Genomic DNA, 18,396 nt, shown 5'->3' on the forward strand with positions numbered 1-18,396 from the left:
TAACAACTGGATGATCCTTCTAGTCCCACTAATACCACCAATACCGTCTCCAAGGAAATACCAGGTCCTGTAGTGTTCCCTCACATGTTAAATAGACTTTGCTGAAATCCATGCTTATATACACAGCTGAACAAACCATGCCCATCTGCCAATGCACAAGGCCAGAATTTAAAGCAGCAATACTTACCCTTTGACTCTCAAATCACATACCTCTCCCTACGTCCTACATTCAGCAACGTTCTTAGGTTTCAGGATCCTTGGTGGTTGCCATAAGGAAGATAAAGCAGTTTAAAGCACATGCAGTCAATAGTGTTCAACATACAAAATATCCTTGAATAGGAAAATGTGTGGTCAAAAGTCAAATGCTTATGGAAGAAGTCAAAGGGACAACAGTCAGAAGTGTCAGCAGGGCTCCTTCAACTATGCTGATGCTAAGTAAAAGTTTGGGATGAAGGACTAAGCCCTGAGCTTTGGAATGATGTCAAATGCAGTCACATACAGGGCCAAACAAAGAGTTGAAGGAAAACAATCAAAGGCAGAGACACCGAAAGGTTGGGAAGTAAAAAGGTTTGAAGAATGTTCAACTGTCATGGAAAAGGTGATGGGCTGAGGGGGTTTCATTTCTAAAGTAACCTAAATCAGTGGTTCTCAAAGCTGGTCTGCCACTTGTGCAGGGAAAGCCCCTGGCGGGCCGGACCGGTTTGTTTACCTGCCGTGTCCACAGGTTCAGCCGATCATGGCTCCCACTGGCCGTGGTTCGCCGCTCCAGGCCAATGGGGGCTGCGGGAAGCGGCAGGGGCCGAGGGACGTGCTGGCCGCCCTTCCCACAGCCCCCATTGGCCTGGAGCAGCGAACCGCAGCCAGTGAGAGCCGCGATCGGCCGAACCTGCAGATGCGGCAGGTAAACAAACTGGCCCAGCCCACCAGGGGCTTTCCTTGAACAAGCGGCAGATCGGCTTTGAGAACCATTGGCCTAAATTACATGTGTTAAGGAAGTGTGGGATGCTGAAACTCTTCAGTGGGATAAGGGCCCAAAAGACTCTGGGGCTGCTCTGAGGCAGTCTTTATGCATTGCAATACAGCAGAAAAGGAAAAGGTAAGCACGCTGGCCAGATCCTCAGCTGGTATAAATCAGCACAGCTCTACTGACGTCAATGAAGTTGCACTGATATATACATATATAGCAGCTGAGGATCTGGCCTCCTGTCTTTAGTCCAAACTTTAAGCTGTTCCTGGGAACTGGTTTTAGGGCTGACTCAACTAACAACAATGAAAACGTAAAGCTGGGTCCAAGCTCTCTCCTTCCGCTTGGCTGCCTGCAGGATTTCCCTGCACACTCATCTCTCTCTTAGGCCAGGTCTGCACCTGAAACTGTTCTTGCTAGAATACTGTCTCTTAATGGGGATGGTACGTAGAGACATTTTTATACTGGCAAAACCATTAGTGCTGACACAGTTATGCTGGCATAAAACGTTTTTGCTGGTACAGCTTATTTAGTGTGAGCAATTGGTGTAAGCTGTACTGCCAAAAGCACTTTTTTGCCAGCATTGTGTGCCTCTGCACTAGGAAGTTTTGCTGGTATAGCTATACCAGAATAGCTGGAGCCAGGTATCTTTCCTAGTGTGGTGCAGGGTAGGCCTTAATCTGGTCAAAGAACTATTCCCATCTCTTCATAGGCAGGGTGAAGTTAATGAACCACAGCTGGCTCCCTGAGTCAGCTGGAATCAGTCAGCATTTCCCTGTGGGATAACACCTACTCGCAGGGTCGGTCAACAGAAAAACCTGGCCTTATTAGGCTAAAAAAAAAAAGTCTTTCACTTTGCAGTGCACATTGAAAAGATCAAGTAATTCACTAAATCTTTTCCAAACCAAAACCTGTGAAAGGAATGCATTAACCATAATAACTGCTGTGGAAAGGGGGCTCTCACGTCCCAGCGAATGAAAAACTAGTCCTATCTCAAATTTACACTGTATTGCATGTTTAACACAATGTGCGTAATTTGGAAAAGTGGCCTAGCTAAATGAAGTAGGCTAATGTCATCCTTTCCCATCTCCTTAATCTGTGTTCCTTCCCTTAACAGGACACTAATCAGTGTTCAGCTTTTCCAGTTCAGCAACTGATTGCTGCTAAGCCAGCTGAGCAAGTCCCGCTTCTCTTTTCTAATTTTTTTCCCAAACTCAATTTTGAGTTTAAAACAATCCCTATTTTTTTCTTTCAAAGGATTCATACAACTACATTGTACATGGGGGCTGAACAGGGACAGCACAGTGATCTCATAAGTATTACCACTAGGAAGTGACATTTTTCCTCCTTTTGTTCTGCTAGGTCCCTACAGACTGCCGTTCAATTATTGGAGACATTCTACTTAAAGGCAGGAAGGCTGCATTTTCAATGTAGATAAATTTCTGATTTAATTTTCTGTGTGACTGAACTAAATCAAATATGATTAGTCCATGAACACTCTTGAAGTGAAGATTATGACCCTTATCAAAGAGCCTCATGGAGAATAACTTGAAATCAGATCAGCAGGCTCTAAAAATATACTTTGATACAAACATTAGCAAAAATGGCCACAATACTCACAAAAATACTTGTCTAACATGCTACCAATCCTAAGGGGAGGTGGGGGTGGGATTTATTTTGGCTCCTACGAATTAAAAGGTTGCTAAACTCAAGGACAGACATACGTAACAACTGAATATGCCTCAGGTAAGTGCTTTATCGCATTTTTATTTTTAATCCTTTTTTCAGCAGTACATGCCACTGAAGGTCCTGATGCCAGTTTACACTTCTTACCCATGCATATCTTCCCTGCAAGTGAATTTTTTTTTCCATGCTGAGGGCATATGTTCCTGTTACCTGCATACAGAAAAAAGAGCCCAACTGTGAAGCTCCTACTCATACGGAATAGCACCTTACTCTTGCTATTGAAATCAATGGGACTACTTGTGGAGTAAAGCTTCAGCATACATTAGGGACTCGTCACCTAGGCCTGTGTGCATTCTGCATGCGCATTAAGGTGGGGTTTGGCTTACCATGGTTCTGAGCGAATACACACACTTTTGAGAAAAAATATGACTTCACTGTGGCTTAACTTCAAGGGCTCCCACACTTTTTACCTCTTTTGCATACAACCCTATTGAACCAAACCTGTTAACCTGCCTAATGCTAGCAGGATTTTAGCTCCGGCTATACTGAGCTCAATTATATTTACTGGGGGGGGAAGTTTGAGTTGGGATGGGTTGGAGCAATAGCAGAAGGGCCTTAGGGAGCCCTGGATGGTTTTGTCTAGCTCCACCTGCCTTATTAATAATACAAATATTTTACATTGCTTTAGCACATGGCAGTTCCAAAGTACTGTAGAAGCCTGTCCTAACTAACCTGTTAACTAATAAATGCCAAGTCCTTATGGAACACAAATACCTAATCCTGTATTATGCTGCTTTATTACTTTTCTTTCTGCAAAGGTGTATGTTTTTCACTTATGTACAGGAATTTATCTTCAACTAGTCAATAAAGAACAACAACGAACTATAAATACTTGCAGAATTTGTTCCACACTGGGTTATGTAGTCAAGGGTTTGAAACAGTCCTTTTATTATTGATATATTTTTTTACTTTACAAATAATTATATATAGTTACACGTGTCCCTTCACAGAAGGTACATTAAAAACAAAAAGCTTGGATCATCCAAAATAAACACTTTGTTGTTCATTAATATAAAACGGACTGATATTTCTAGTAAGAGACATATCCAAACCACTGTTCATCCAAATTTCTTGCATTATCTGTTCTCGGCGCTCTATCCTTTCAGCCAGTTCAGCTGCTTCTGTTGAATTATAACCCGAGTAAGAAGTCCTATAAAACCCTGTTAGCTCATTTGGCAAATCTGAATCCAAAGAATCTTCCTCTTCTTCATCATCACTGTGATCATCTGCTTTGTCACTTTCCAGCACTGAATGGTCTTTCATTCTGTGTAGTTTTGGGAAGTCGTTAGTGCACGACACATGTATCACCAAAGCGCACAGTGTGAAGACTAAGCCAATACACACACTAGACACGAACAGGAGAGCAGCTCTTTCAGGGTGATCTAAAATTCAAAACAAAAAGCCAGACTTAAAACATCTGTAAACAAAAGCTGAGAACGGATACAAAAGTCAGCAGTCATTTCCAAAGAGCCCTACATGATGTTGGGTAAGTTTGGCACTTCTTTAGCCTTATCTGCCATGCAACAAAAAGTCTGTATACATGTAATCTAAATCCTGTCTAGTCAATTTCTTTAATTACTGTGCAAAAAGACTTGCCCCTAAAAGTATTAGGCTGTGTGTTATGAATAGTTTACTAGCACTCTTAACGACTGGCTGGTGGCCATGCCACCTTTTCCAGCCCTCTTGCCATAGTGGGCATGGCCTGGGAAAAAGGGGGCATGGGCAGAGAGCTTCTGTGTTCTGGTGAACTCTGGTTGCCAGAATAGTCCCTTGGGCTGTTGCAGCCTTCATGACAAAGGGTACATCTACATTTGAGCTGGGAGGTGTGATTCCTAGCTAGCGTAGGCGTACTCTGCTCTAGCTAGCATGCTAAAAATAGCAGTGCAACCAGGGTAGCCAGGGTAGTGGCTCTGGCTCGCCATCTGAGTACATACCTGCCCACCCCCCCTGGATACATTTAGGGGTTAGCCCCCAGATACATGGCTGCTATCCCCAGATACACGGCTATATTTAGTGCTCTAGCATAAGCAGCACTCATGTGGGTACATCTATCTCACCTGAGAATAGCACCTGTGAGCTCAAATGCCACTCAGGACCAGACCAACACGTGCAGTCTGAGTATCAGGGAAACCCAAAGGTATCTTACCCATTTGCAGCTTTCCCGTCCCCCAAGCTGTCACATGCCAAATGGCAAGTCCTGATGATCTGAGCCATAATCTGCAGTCACTCCATCTCGGGCTGTGCTCTTGTCAAATGTCATAAGTAAAGGCCAGAGAATGCCAATGTACAAGGGGGTGCAGAGGGGCTACCCAAACCTCCTGATTCTGGTATGTCCATTCTGGTTCACCAAAGAATGTCACGTGAGGTCTCAAATAAAAGCTGGTGTCACACTGGTCAGCAATAGCATTGTGAAATGAATGTACAGATAATTTGTAAGGAGTTATGCATAGATACTAAAAATATGTTCTTGAGTTTGTGTCGAGAGACTAGTCACCAGCATAGGTGAAAAACAGGTTCTCTCCAGAAAGGTTTATCTATCTGACTGTTCTCATGTAAATTAAGTGTTGTATGTTTCACAGTGGGTCTCCTATAACCAGTCTCGCCTGAAGGCAAATGAAGGATTGCAAGAATTTTAAAAAGAAACTAAGCAGAAAGGAAAAGCAGTGGGGGGAGGAGTGGAGCACAGAGAACTCCATCTGCAGGTACACATCAAATGTTTACTCCACTATATTTGGGAGGGAAAGAAGACACCTGGGCACCCTTTACTGAGGAAGAAAAGGATAGCACTTTTGCTTCATGAAAAAAAGGAACCTCAATCAGGCTAGATTGAAAATGCTGCTGTGAATTTTGGGTGAGATAAGCTTCTTTAGATAGAAGGTTAAGTTTAGTCTCTAGAAAGTGTGTTATGATTTTGTTTTATATGTAACCGTTTGTTTCTGCTACCCATTACCACTTAAATCTCTGGTTTTTTATAACAAACATTCTTATTTTCACTGTACCTACATCTAAGTGCTGGGGTGTAAAGAAAAATGCTGTTCTTAATTGAATCTTACACGCTGGTGTACTGTTCCTTCGGGAACAGCAAGCCTGGTAATGCTGTGAGTGTTCCGTGAATAAGGGGCTGGACACTGCTGGGAACGCTCTGAGAACTCAGGAGACTGGCGTGTGCCTGTCCCTACGTGTACAACCAGACTAAGACCTGTTGAGGCCTGGAAGGCAGTGCTTGTGCTGCCAGAGGCTGTTGGTTTCAGGGAGCTGATGCACAGCAGGCAGAGACGCTGCTTCATGGTGAAGGGCAAGTGACGGCAAGGTGCCTCACAACCCTGGTGTAATGGGGTTGACATCTACCTCTCACAAATGCCCTCTTTTGGTATGGTATGTCTGCAGTCTTTCCATTTATGGTGACCCATCAATAGTGTCTCAGGTGGTCCGGCTGAGTCACACACACTGTCTGTATGTGAAACAGAACAAACCCTTTCCAGAGTACACAGTCTTTAACTTGCCCCGGGCATGGTATAGGCCATATCCTCAAGGCTTCTTCGCTGGAGACACTGTCTTCCTGTGGCCCTCCCTGGGCTCAGTCCTTACTCAGTCCTAGCAGTCATCCAGGAGATCCTTCTTTGCTCCCCCGGTCCCAGCCTGCAGACTATCTTAGGCTCAGTTCCAGCAGCGAGCCAGGAGCTCTCTCTTGCTCCCCTGGTCCCTTCCCACACTGAGCTGTCCATGGTCCTACTTCTCTTTCAGACAGTCAGGAACACAGTCCTCCCTCCTCCAACTCCAGGCAGTAACTGACTGATGTTCTGTTCTGCGGCTCCTTTTATATGGTCCTGCTGGGCCCTGATTGACTGCTCCCTGAAGCCTCTCTCATTGTTGGCTCTTTCTCCGCAACCACTCTTGGCCGCTTGGAGGACTTCTCTTCTGCTCCTCTCTGAGATGGAGTGTGGCAGGACCCTGAGGCCTCCAGTATTTGAATGAGAGACCTCTAAAGCAAAGGTGTGCTACAAGAAGGTGTGATGGTGACTCAGTAGGGAATACTCTTGTATCTGATTCAGTAGTTAATGTCTTTCCCAGTGCAGTGCTAGGGGACACTGTGTTGCAGCGGTGTCATATTTCAAATGTTATGTAAAACTAAAGCCGTAATTGCTTGTGCTCATTTACAGATTCCATGACCTCTTCTGAAAGAGTAGAAATGTTGGCTCCAGGGCTGCTCCCAAATTTCAACTTGTGGTGTTATAGTCTGTCTACCTACATTTTTTTCTCAGTTTTCAGTTAGCTGGTGATATTATTGATACGAGCTGGGTGATACCTTGTTATGGGTTGAGTTGAAAGCCCATTGAGAGTGGTAGGTGTGAACTCATCCTTCATTTAATATAACTGTAAGCATAAGCCCCACCGAAGGCAAAAAGTGTGTGTGAACCCATTCAGGAGTTTTTGGCTGAATGCTGTTTTGGGTAGGGGTGTGTGTGTGAGAAGAGAGTCGCTGTAGTTAATCCACCTCCCTGAGAGGCAGTAGCTAAATCAATGGAAGAATTCTTTTGCCCTAGCACTGTCTACACTAGGGTTTAGGTCAGTGCTAGGTTTAACTACGTCACTCAAGGTTGTGGATTTTTCACACCTCTGAGTGATGTAGCTAGGTCAACCTAACTTTTCAGTGTAGATCAGCCCTGAGAATGAGAGACAACCTAAAGGAGCAGCTGAAAGCTGAAGGTGGCTGACTATGGAAGAACCCTGGGAAGAGATTTTTGGATTATGGGTGCAGGCTAAAAGAGTGCTCTTGGTGCTGGGAGCAAAAGAAGCTGTTTCTTGCTATTTGATCCCCTTTGCATTCAGAGACACAGGATTTTGTACATTCTTTGTAAATAAACAAAACTGGATCAAAAAAACTCCTATTACCAATTTCTACTTCTAACTGGAATATCTATAGGGCCCCAAACTTTGACTAGCCACTCAGATCTAAAAGGGGCAACATTATCTTATATTTATTTTCCTAAATCCTGCTTTGTAGGGTTGCTGGGTCAGAATTCCCACATCGCCAATGGTGGACACAGACTGAACATCCAACTAGACCATCTTAAAGATCTAGCTAGAGGTTGATCTGGGTGGCACTCTGCAACAAGACCACGTCCCTTTGGGATTTGCCTTGATGATTGGTGGTGGTGGTGGTGGTGGCAATGGGTCAGAATTCCTGTCATGTGCCATCCCAGAGGTGGCTGAATTTTAATTGTGCTTCAGTGATCCTTGTATACACGGACCAAAACTTCCAGAAATGGATTCCTAAAGATAGGCTCCTACATAAGTGCCTAATTTTCAAAAGTGCTGAGCACACAGTGGCTCCCATTGAAATCACTCATTTTAAAAATCTTGGCTGCAGCCTCTAAAAGAGTTTGGGATCCTTCGGGATGGAACATATTACATAAATGTCAGTTGCTATGTTATGATCGTCTCACCCTCCCGGCAGCGTGGTAATGCTCTACCAGCACAGTTACTAGAAGTAACAGGATTACCAAACACAGTACAAGGAGGGGGAAAAAACCCAAGGTTTTCCTACCTCTAACGTAAGCAAATGTAGCCAAAGAGTTGCTAATAATAATTCCATCTTTCTTTGGAAGCCTTGATTCCCTGGGGTCAATGTTTATATCTGTAATGTGAAAATACAAGACAAATTCAATTACAGTATGTTATGCTTGATAATGCTACTAAATTCTAATTTTTCTTTCAAGTTCTTTAAATCCAACAGGTCATCTAACTGAACTCGTGGAAAAATGTAGGACTGACAGTGTTATAGTTTCAGGGACTTTGCAAAACATTAGACCAAACCCGTGATCTACAAACAAAACATAACGGACAGTTAGAAAACTACGAAGTTGTTATTAAACAGCAGCTATGACCAATCCCATTTAGTGCCTGAACCAAAGCCCAATGAGGCCAAAGGAAAGATTCCCAATTACTTCACTGAGCTTTCGATCAGACCCTAAATGAATCACTTCCCAAAACAATCTCTGCAGTATCCTAGAAATGGTGGCAATAGAGCCGAGGTGGGCAAACTACGGCCCACGGGCCACATCCGGCCTGTGGGATCCTCCTGCCCGGCCCCTGAGCTCCTGCCCCAAGAGGCTAGGCCCCGGCTCCTCACCAGCAGCCTCAGCTCACTGCTCCACCGGCGCCGTGCTCTGGGCGGCAGGGCAGTGAGCTCCTGGGGCAGTCCAGCGGCAGAGCCCGGCCTGACCCGGTGCTCTGTGCTGCGTGGTGGTGGCATGGCCCGGCTCCAGCCGGGAGGCATGGCTGTAGTGCTGCCAGCCACCAGTGCTCCAGGCAGTGCGGTAAGGGAGCAGGGAGTGGGGGTTGGGGTTGGATAGAGGGCAGGGGAGTTCAGGGTGGTGGTCAGAGGGCAGAGGTGTGGATAGGGGTCAGGGCAGGAACAGGGAGTTGAATGGGGGCAGGAGTCCCGGGGGGGGCAGTAAGGAAGGAGAGCGGGGGTTGGATGGGGCGGCGGGGGGCAGGGGTTCCGGGGCAGTCAGGGGACAGGAAGAAGGGGTGGTTGGATAGGGCAGGGGTCCCAGGGGGAAGTCAGGAATGAGAGGAGGGGTTGGATGGGGCGGTGGGGGGCAGTTAGGGGCAGGGGTCCAGGGGCGGTCAGGGGACAGGGAGTGGGGGTTTGTGGATGAGGCAGGGGTCCCGGGGGGGTCATCAGGGAACAGGGGGGGTTGGATGAGGCAGGAGTCCCGGGGGGTGGGGGGGAGCAGATAGGAGGTGGGGGCCGGGCTATGACTTCCTCCCCTAACTGGCCCTCCATACAATTTCCGAAACCCGATGCGGCCCTCAGCTCAAAAAGTTTGCCCGCCCTTGCAATAGAGGATGTGTGCTAGCCACACCATTCATTTTCTCCGCTGTTCACAAAATTACATTTCAGCCTTACTCATACATGGTTATCCAGTCTGAAACAATCATATACTCAATGTTACTGTTCACATCTCTTGACCACAGTTAAGAAAGATGTACAATAGTTATGGATAACAACAATGTGCCCATGTCCCAGTGATGGAAATGTCAAAATGCAATATGTTTAAAGTTCTGTTTAAAGTGACTTCAGTGGCTTAATTAAAGATCACAGCTCATAGTATGTAATGTAAGGGGATGGTTAGAAGATAACTCGTTTTTTATGTGCAGTTTCCCCTCTACCTTATTCCAATCTCAATTTAATAAATTAATAGACAAGAATGAAATATGCTAAGACATTAATAAGATTATACTGTGCATGGCTGCTTCCCAGGGAATGAAAGTGACCAGACTGAGAAGCAGCTGAGGAGAACAGCGATGAAAATGAACAGTACAAGTGTTGCCACTCTGATTCTTGAGGAAATCTTGTGTATATAAACACATTGTTGATCAAGGTTGCTTTTTTCAGAAAATCTTTAGCTCTGTAGACAAACAACCACATCATGTAGCTTGTTTGGTTTGAACATGCAGTTTCAGGCAAATGACTTCTCCACACTTTAAGGCACCCCTTTAAATATTCAGAAGCGCTGGCAGTGAACTACAGCGCACATTGGGCATGTGCGTTCTGGAGCAGAGACAGAATTCCAGGCTGTGCCTCCTTAAAAGGTGGACATAACGAGGCAGCGATTGGCACACTCGGGTCCTGAAGAAAAGGGGTAGCTCCTCACTTACCAGAGCCACTGAGCATCTATTGAGTCAACAGGTTCTTCCACAGGAATAGGTGTGGGAAGAATGTCCTCACCCCTCAGCTGCAAGCTTACCAGCTTCACCTCTCAAATTTAGGACCAAATCTTGCAATCCTGGCTCGAGCCAACATCTTATATATTTTTACAGGCATTTGGACTGCTGGATTTGGCCCACAATAACTTATTTAATATCAGGCCCTAGAATTTTGCCTTTGTTCCTGAATGGATTTCTCATTGTGAAATTCCCACATTACAGTATCATCAGAATCTAATTGTGTAGAACTCATTCTATTGATGATAAAACATCTTTTTTTTTTTTTAGCAACTTTCAGCGGTCAGAGCCAGTTTTAACACATGATTTTACTATTTCCCCCTCTTTATTCTAATACAGCTATGTCCATCTGTGATCAGACATATTTCCTATTTTGACTTAAAGACAAATGATGGTAATAAAACCATAAAAATTACCATATTCACCGTCGTTCTGCTTCAGAGAAGGATTTAGATTAGAAACCATTGGATCAACTGCTGTAAGTATGATTTTGGGAACTAAAAAGAAAAAAGAAAAATTGTGCACTGTCAATTTTAAGAACATTACGCTGTCTGAGCTGTTATCTTAATCACACTGCAAATAAGGAAAATTCACTATAAACTATGGCCCAGAATAATAATCAAACCCATCATTAATCCATTTTAAATGTGCACAATCAACACCTTTATGATTACTGTAACACAAAAGACCAGGGCTGTAATTTTCTGCGGGCCTCGTCCACTAAAGAACATTCATACAAAGGCTCTAGTCCTGCAACTGGATTCGCACAGGCAGACCCTTGTGTCTGCATACAGCTCAAGTGCAGCCAGTGTGGCTGCATGAGGGTGGTAGGGTCTGCTCTTCTGGGTTGGACTGAAGGAACAGGGCCAGAGTTTGTGCTCCCAGAGCCACAGTTACCGAAAGAGCTAAATTTCTCCTGTTAATAACAAAAGATGAATCAAATGGAGAGCAGTTTTCTTTCTTTCAGGGGCAAGATCTTTCTTTTTCTGCTGCTTTTCTTATGTTCCTACTTGTAGTCAAAAGTAATAGATGCTAAAAGAAACAAGTTCTTGTTAAATCCCTTAGCCCCAGGTGAGAGCAAGGGTCTGGACTGCTGCCAAAGATCTGTCTCACAGGGCATGGTTTCCATAAGACATAACTATCCAATAGCTAGATCCAGCTTTCGGGACCAAAAGGAAATGCCAATGAACAGGAAATAATGAGGCATACTTTTGATAGACCTTAAATTGTGCCAACCGCTGCTTTTGATGAGGAGAATAGATCAAGTCTGTAACGGTCAGTAAAGAAAAGTTTGAAGCTCTGTGTGGCGTGCTCTGTGACTTTCCTGAGGAGAAGGTTTTGTTCTGCTTCAAGTGGTGGACTCTACTAGTATTCCGTTGTGGGCGTGCACGCACTCCATGTGCCAGAGAGCCTGCAGTGGAATACAGAGACCACACAACTTGAAGAACTCCAGTTACGGTAAGGTAAGTAACCGGAGAGTGTTCCAGATGGAATGAGCTCTTAGGCCATGTCTACACTACGGTGCTGCAACTGTGTTGCTGTTGTGTAGATGCTTCGTACAGCGACAGAAGGAGTTTTTCCGTCACTGCAGTTAATCCACCCCTCTGAGTGCTGGTAGCTACATCGAAGGAAGAATTCTTCCATTGACTTAGCCAGAGCTACACCGGGAGCTATTTCAGCTTAACTACACCCTTCTGGGGTGTGAACTTTTCACCGGAGTGACGCAGCTAGGTTGATCGAAATTTTAAGTGTAGACTAAGCGTTGGTCTGAGTGGCCAGAGAACTGTTTCCTTTTAATTAACTTATTGTTCTTCTGCATTTTAGTGGATTTAATTTGGAAGCTTTCACACTCTTCTTACAGGGATTAAAATGATCTCAAAGGAAGGCACATTGTGTACATGTTAAGAGCTCACAAATCCTGTGTCAGATGAATGGGTCCTTCAGTTATACTGATCTTGGCACCTATTCACTGTACTATACAAAGACAGACTGATGGAGTTTCACACGCATTTGGAAAATGGAAGACATTTCAGGTATGAAGCTAATGTTTGCCAATAAACTGTGTAAAAGAAGATTGACAGGAACAGAGTGAAGTCCAGTCCAAGGGGTTGAAGTATAGTTTTACTCTGAAAAATCTGAAAGATCTGAAAGAGGACAGAGTTGCAGCTAGCCCTGAAACTGGGACAGATATTGTCTATGTTAAAATCCAAATCTCGAGTGAGGAGAAACCACCAGCTCAGAGAGGAGGAGGTGAGAAGAAATTCTGAGGCAAAATCAGGAACATCTCTCAAAGCACATAGTTAGTGGATTTACAATTGAGAAAGCCGTGTATTTCTGAACATAGACATTCCTTACCACTGTGATGTGCTATCAATTCAGTTCAGTTTGGCTTCAACAGGCAAATTGCTTTAGCAAAGTAAAACTTGATATACTGCCATAATCAGAAATTTCTATAGAGAGGTTTGCTTTAAAAATATACTACTGTACCTATCCACTGGGAGTCTTTTATCAACAGGAGCTCCCACCCTGTGTGTGGAATTTCAAGAATTCAAAACTCTTCTTTTCTCATGGCTACTAGATGATCTGTAAAATAGTTAGAGCTGCAAATCACTTGCTAATGCTTCAGATTGCACAGTTTAGTAGTGTTTGGCAGAAAAAACCTGCAAAATGTGCCAGCAACACAAAAGAATGTTATCTACTACCTGGTTTATGTGTCTTTGCAAAACCACTACAATGATTAATAGTATGAGTTATCTTACCACATACATACCCCTCAGCCCACAAATAAAGAACAAGGTGTCATAATTATTGTTAGCGAAATTAAAGGGAATTCCAGTAACTCACTTTTATAAAAGGACCAACAATACAGAATTTACTGTCTAAGCATATTATGTATTAGCTCCATGGCAAGCCTCCAGCTCCTTCTTCATAAAAATAAACATCAATCTTCATAATTCCTCTCACCTGAAGGCTAACATATGAGGGTAGATTCTTAAAAGCTCTAAAACATACCTTTAAAAATCCCCTATTGTGCCTGCAAGGAACCTGCCTTCTAGATAATCCATAGATGATCATTGTTTTCTCTGATCTTCAGATATATGGCACTGTACAACTAAAATAAGAATCAATCCCAATATGGCTACTTATTGCCAACCATGCAAGTAAACTCTGAGTACTGCTTATTTGGGCCTCTCCAATGGGAAGACCTGCCAGAGGTAGACTCAGAAAACTCCACAGTGTTTCCCCATAGAGTTAATTTGGCATATTCCCCACAGGGAGGGGAGGAGATTGCAGCTGCAGAGGGGAAGGGGCAGGGTGCACAGCTTTCAAATCTATGAAGTCCAAGGATCTCTGGTGATATTGCCAAGAGTTAACACCTCCTTTCGACTGGAAGCACAGATTGCTGCGATTGGCTTCACCAGTTATACCAGTATCTTACCTCAGTGCTCAGGCCAGGGGGTAAGAAAAAGCAGGCATGGGGGGAGTTAATGATACTATTGCAGTTTCTGTAATGTAGCAGTAGGGGCCTGATCCAAAGCCCTCTGAAGAAGTTATTGGAAAGACTTGGATCAGGCTATATGTAAGCTGCCTACAGGAGCTAGCTACTTCCCTTCTGGCTAGATGCCACCCTTACCCAGCTGCCAAAAATGCAGAGCCCCAGTTATTTGGTGCTCAGGCGCAATGACATGTGCAGGCTTCTAGGGGGCACAGACCATGCTCCCTCTCTGGTCTGGGGGCTTTTCTGCCCCACACACCGACCAACTGTTGGGAGCCTCTGGTGTTTTTTGAGCAGAACCATTAAAATAAACCCACTACTGGGCAAGAGCAGTTATTGATCAGGACATACAGGAGAATGAAAACACAGACACAGGGACGGAATTTAAAGTGGAAGGATGTTATGTTATTCATTTTTAACTTTAATGGAGTGGGTTAACTCTCCCCACCCCCAATACCAAAAACATATTTGGGTTCAATGTGGGTGTTAACTGACCTCTATGCCAAATATCTAATGTTCAGGGTTGGACCTCTTCAGCCTCTCCCCTAGGATTCACCTCTCCCCCAATCCTCTGGCTCTCTTCCCTTTGAGGGAGAATGAGAGTAGAAGACTTATGGTCTCCCCATTTTTCACCAGCATACTCTTATTCACCTTTGGGAACTGGCCCCTCTGAGCTCTCACCCACACTGGCCACTGGTTGCAAGCTGTGTCAAAATTACAAACTAATTTATAAACCTACACCTTTTAAATCTTATCTTTGCTCTCTATTTACCTAAAACTAGGCCTCCAGGATGCTGCTAAGAAGGTGGAAAAACCCACCAGGAACCTTGTCAATCTTGCCCTGAGGGAAAAATTCCTTCCTAATCCCAAAACCCGGCAAACAGTTCAACAATTCAAACTATACCTCCACAACAGAACAGGAAGCAGCAACCACAGCAGAATTGCTACTGCATACTGTGGCCTTGGCTACACTTGCGAGTTACAGCGCAAATTCCAAAATTCCCCGTCCACACTGGCAAGGCACGTAGAATGCTCTGACTCCGTGGCTAGAGCGCTCCTGGTAATCCACCTCGGCAAGTGGAATAACATTTGATGCACCCTGGCTGGAGCGCCGCAGCGCCATTGTGGACACCTGTTAATGCACTCTGATTGGCCTCCCAAAGTGTCCCACAATGCCTGTTCTGGCCACTCTGGTCATCACTTTGAACTCTTCTGCCCTGCCCTCAGGTGACCAACCATCAGACCCGCCCTTTAAATTCTCTGAGAATTTTGAAAATCCCCTTCCTGTTTGCTCAGCCAGGCGTGGAGTGCTCTCAGTGAATCTTTCCAGGTGACCATGCCTCCATGCTCCGGGCGATCCCCAGTATGGAGCAATGGCGAGTTGCTGGACCCCATCAGTGTTTGGGGGAGGAAGCTGTCCAGTCCCCAGCTGCACTCCAGCCGTAGGAATTACTATACCTTCAGGCAGATATCAAGGGACATGATGGAAAGGGGCCATGAGCAGGATGCACTGCAGTGCAGGATTAAAGTGAAGGAGCTGCAGAATGCCTACCGCAAAGCCCGCGAGGCAAACCACTGCTCTGGTGCTGCCCCCGCGACCTGCCATTTTTACAAAGAGCTGGACGCAACACTTTGTGGCAACCCCACCTCCACTCCGAGTACCACCATGGACACCTCAGAGTCCAGTGCAACAAGGCAGGAGGAGGAGGAGCAAAGCAGGAGTGAGGGTGCTGAGGCGGAGGAAGACACCCCAGAATCCCTAGATGCATGCAGCCGGGAGCTGTTCTCAAGCCAGGAGGAAGGTAGCCAGTCGTAGCGGCCGGTGCTTGGGGAAGGACAAGAAACATCAGAGGAGGTTCCCGGTAAGCAGCTTTTCTTTTGGGAAGGAAGTTATTTGGTGCGGGCTCTTGGGGTGAGGAGGGTTAGGGCTGCATGCATGCCTAGATGCAGAATAAGGCATTGATGTGCTCTCTCACATTGCAGTAATCGGCCTCAGTGATCTCTTCAAAGGTCTCAGCCAGAACTTGGGCAATGCGCTTGCGCAGGTTTCTTGGGAGAGCCACTGTGGTCCTTGTCCCAGTAAGGCTAACGTGTCCACGCCACTGTGCTGGGAGGGGTGGGGGGACCATTGCTGCACACAGGCAAGCTGCATATGAGCCAGGGCAGAATCCACACTGCAGTAGAAGACCCTCCCTTGCTTCCCACATCACCCTCAGCAGCGAGATATCTTCCAGGACGAACTCCTGTGGAAAATGTGGGGAGAGTGTTCAGTATAGGGGCCCCTTGCTGCTGTTGGCTCTCCCCAAGGCACAGAAACTTAGAGGAAAGTACGAACATGAAACAATCAGTCACGCTTGACCCTGTGCTTACTCACCATTTTGGGGCTCCTGTGCGTTATGTGCGCTCACTTTGGGAAGGCCAAATTATACTATTGTGTAGACTGTGCTTGCCCTTAAGTACAGGGGAATCATTGCTCTGTCTGGTGTGAACAATGCTGCCTCTGTTAAGTGTTGCATTTTGCCTTTACAATGCAACCTTGAGATCTCAGCCGTCCTTGTTATCACTGGCCGAAAGACTCCAAAGAATCAGAAAGAGGCCATGTAAAAGCAAGGAAGACATGTTGCATGAAGTAATGCAGCATTCAAGTAACGAAAATCGAAAAGTGCAGGAGGGGCGGGACAGTGAAAGGAGGATCCGCCAGCAGAATGAGGAGTGCTGGCACATAAGCGCGGATCGCCGGCACCAAAGCACGGAGTGGCTGATAAGCATAATGGAGCACCAAGCGGACTCTATCCAGGTGCTCATAGCCATGCAGACGGAGCAGTACCGCGCTGGCCTCCCCCGCCCTGCAGCCCTTGTCCCAATACTCTTTCCCTTGTGCCCCCATGTCACCTCCAACCCACTTTCCCCAACATCCAGGTTCTTACTGCCACCAGTTGCCTCCAACACCTGTAGCTTCACCACCCAGCCCTGCAAACTACGACCCTTTACCAGTGCACTCAACCCCCATCACAATGCAGTATAGCCATCCTGAAGTGCAGCACTTATTGCACAGCACTCCAGACAGGACATATGCAAATCTGTGATTTTACCGTTCACCACCCCATCCCCTTACCCTTTCTGTTTCCCAAGCAGTTGTGTTTCTTTTCAATAAATGAATTTTCTGTTCAATAAATGGATTTTTTGGCTTTGAAAACATTCTTTATTATTGCATAAAGTAAAAGAGACCTTAGCCCAGGAAAGAAATAGGCACTGCAAGTCAGCTTAGCAAACACAAATTCCTACTAACATTGGAACCACTGCACTTCACTCCTGTGCAGGGCACCAGACATTACTGGTGGCTTCAGCCTCAAATTGCTCCCTCAAGGCATCCCTAATCCTTGTGGCCCTGTGCTGGGCCCCTCTAATAGCCCTGCTCTCTGGCTGTTCAAATTCAGCCTCCAGGTGTTGAACCTCCGAGTTCCATGCCTGAGTGAATCGTTCACCCTTCCCTTCCCAAACGTTATGGAGGGTACAGCACGCGGATATAACCACGGGGATGCTGTCATCGGCCAGGTCCAGCTTCCCATACAGAGAGCACCAGCGGCCCTTTAAACGGTCAAAAGCACACTCCACAGTCATTTTGCACTGGCTCAGCCTGTTGTTGAACCACTCCTTACTGCTGTCAAGGCTCCCTGCAAACTCGTGTCGTATGCGTTACTCGCGTTGATATCGTCAGAGTCCTCACTGTCAGTTTGTAGCTTAAGGAGTAACTTGACTGCCAAACATGATGCACTGGCGAGACTCGTCAGCATATTCCTCAGCAGTTCGGGCTCCATTCCCACAGACCAAAAGGGAAGACAGAGCGCGCAGTACAAAAAACATTGAAAGATGGCGCCAAATGTGGATGGAAACACAGGGATTGCTGGGATGCGAACTGATGCATAATGGGGCATTGGCCCTGCCCACCCCCTTCCCACAAGCCACAGCGCCAGAATGGGAAGAGGTGCTCTGTGGGATAGCTGCCCATAATGCACTGCTCCCAATGCCACTGCAAGTGCCGCAACTGTGGCCATGCCAGTGCGCTGTCAGCTGTCAGTGTGGACAGACTGCAGCGCTTTCCCTGCTGCACTCTCCGAAGGCAGGTTTAACTCACAGCGCTCTACATCTGCAAGTGTAGCCATGCCCTGTGAGGGTGAAGGGGAGAGGTAAGAAAGACAGTGCCCATGAGCAGCCCCGGACTGTGTCCCCGCCTCCTTGGGCAAGTGGAGGGTCCAAGGCTCCCCACAGCAACCCAGGCCCCCTGGGTGGCTCTTACCACAGCCCAGCTCTGGCTTCTGGCCTCGGGGCGGGGGGAGAGGAGGAGCAGGGGGTCCCATTGCAGGTGGGAGGTGTGGGGGCCCAAAAGTTCTTTGTGCTGAGGGCCCCAATAAATCTTAATCCACCTCTGGCTGCAGGGGTGCAGCTGCACTGGTGC

The 18,396-nt window shown here is 46.1% G+C and overlaps 1 protein-coding gene across 1 annotated transcript in view; it reads right to left on the reverse strand.

Annotated features, from left to right (window-relative positions):
* Positions 1 to 3,688: 3,688 nt before the first annotated feature.
* The window catches only part of EVA1C (eva-1 homolog C), a 35,943-nt gene continuing 21,235 nt past the window's right edge, over positions 3,689 to 18,396 (reverse strand). The window contains exons 5-7 of the mRNA XM_077807263.1: positions 10,861 to 10,941; positions 8,259 to 8,348; positions 3,689 to 4,092 (exon numbers count right to left, since the gene is read on the reverse strand). Coding sequence (XP_077663389.1) covers positions 3,689 to 4,092; positions 8,259 to 8,348; positions 10,861 to 10,941 — 575 coding nt within the window. The remainder of the gene's footprint in view (positions 4,093 to 8,258; positions 8,349 to 10,860; positions 10,942 to 18,396) is intronic.

Source organism: Eretmochelys imbricata, chromosome 1, assembly GCF_965152235.1.
Source record: "Eretmochelys imbricata isolate rEreImb1 chromosome 1, rEreImb1.hap1, whole genome shotgun sequence".
In the NCBI taxonomy this organism is placed as follows: Eukaryota; Metazoa; Chordata; order Testudines; family Cheloniidae; genus Eretmochelys; species Eretmochelys imbricata.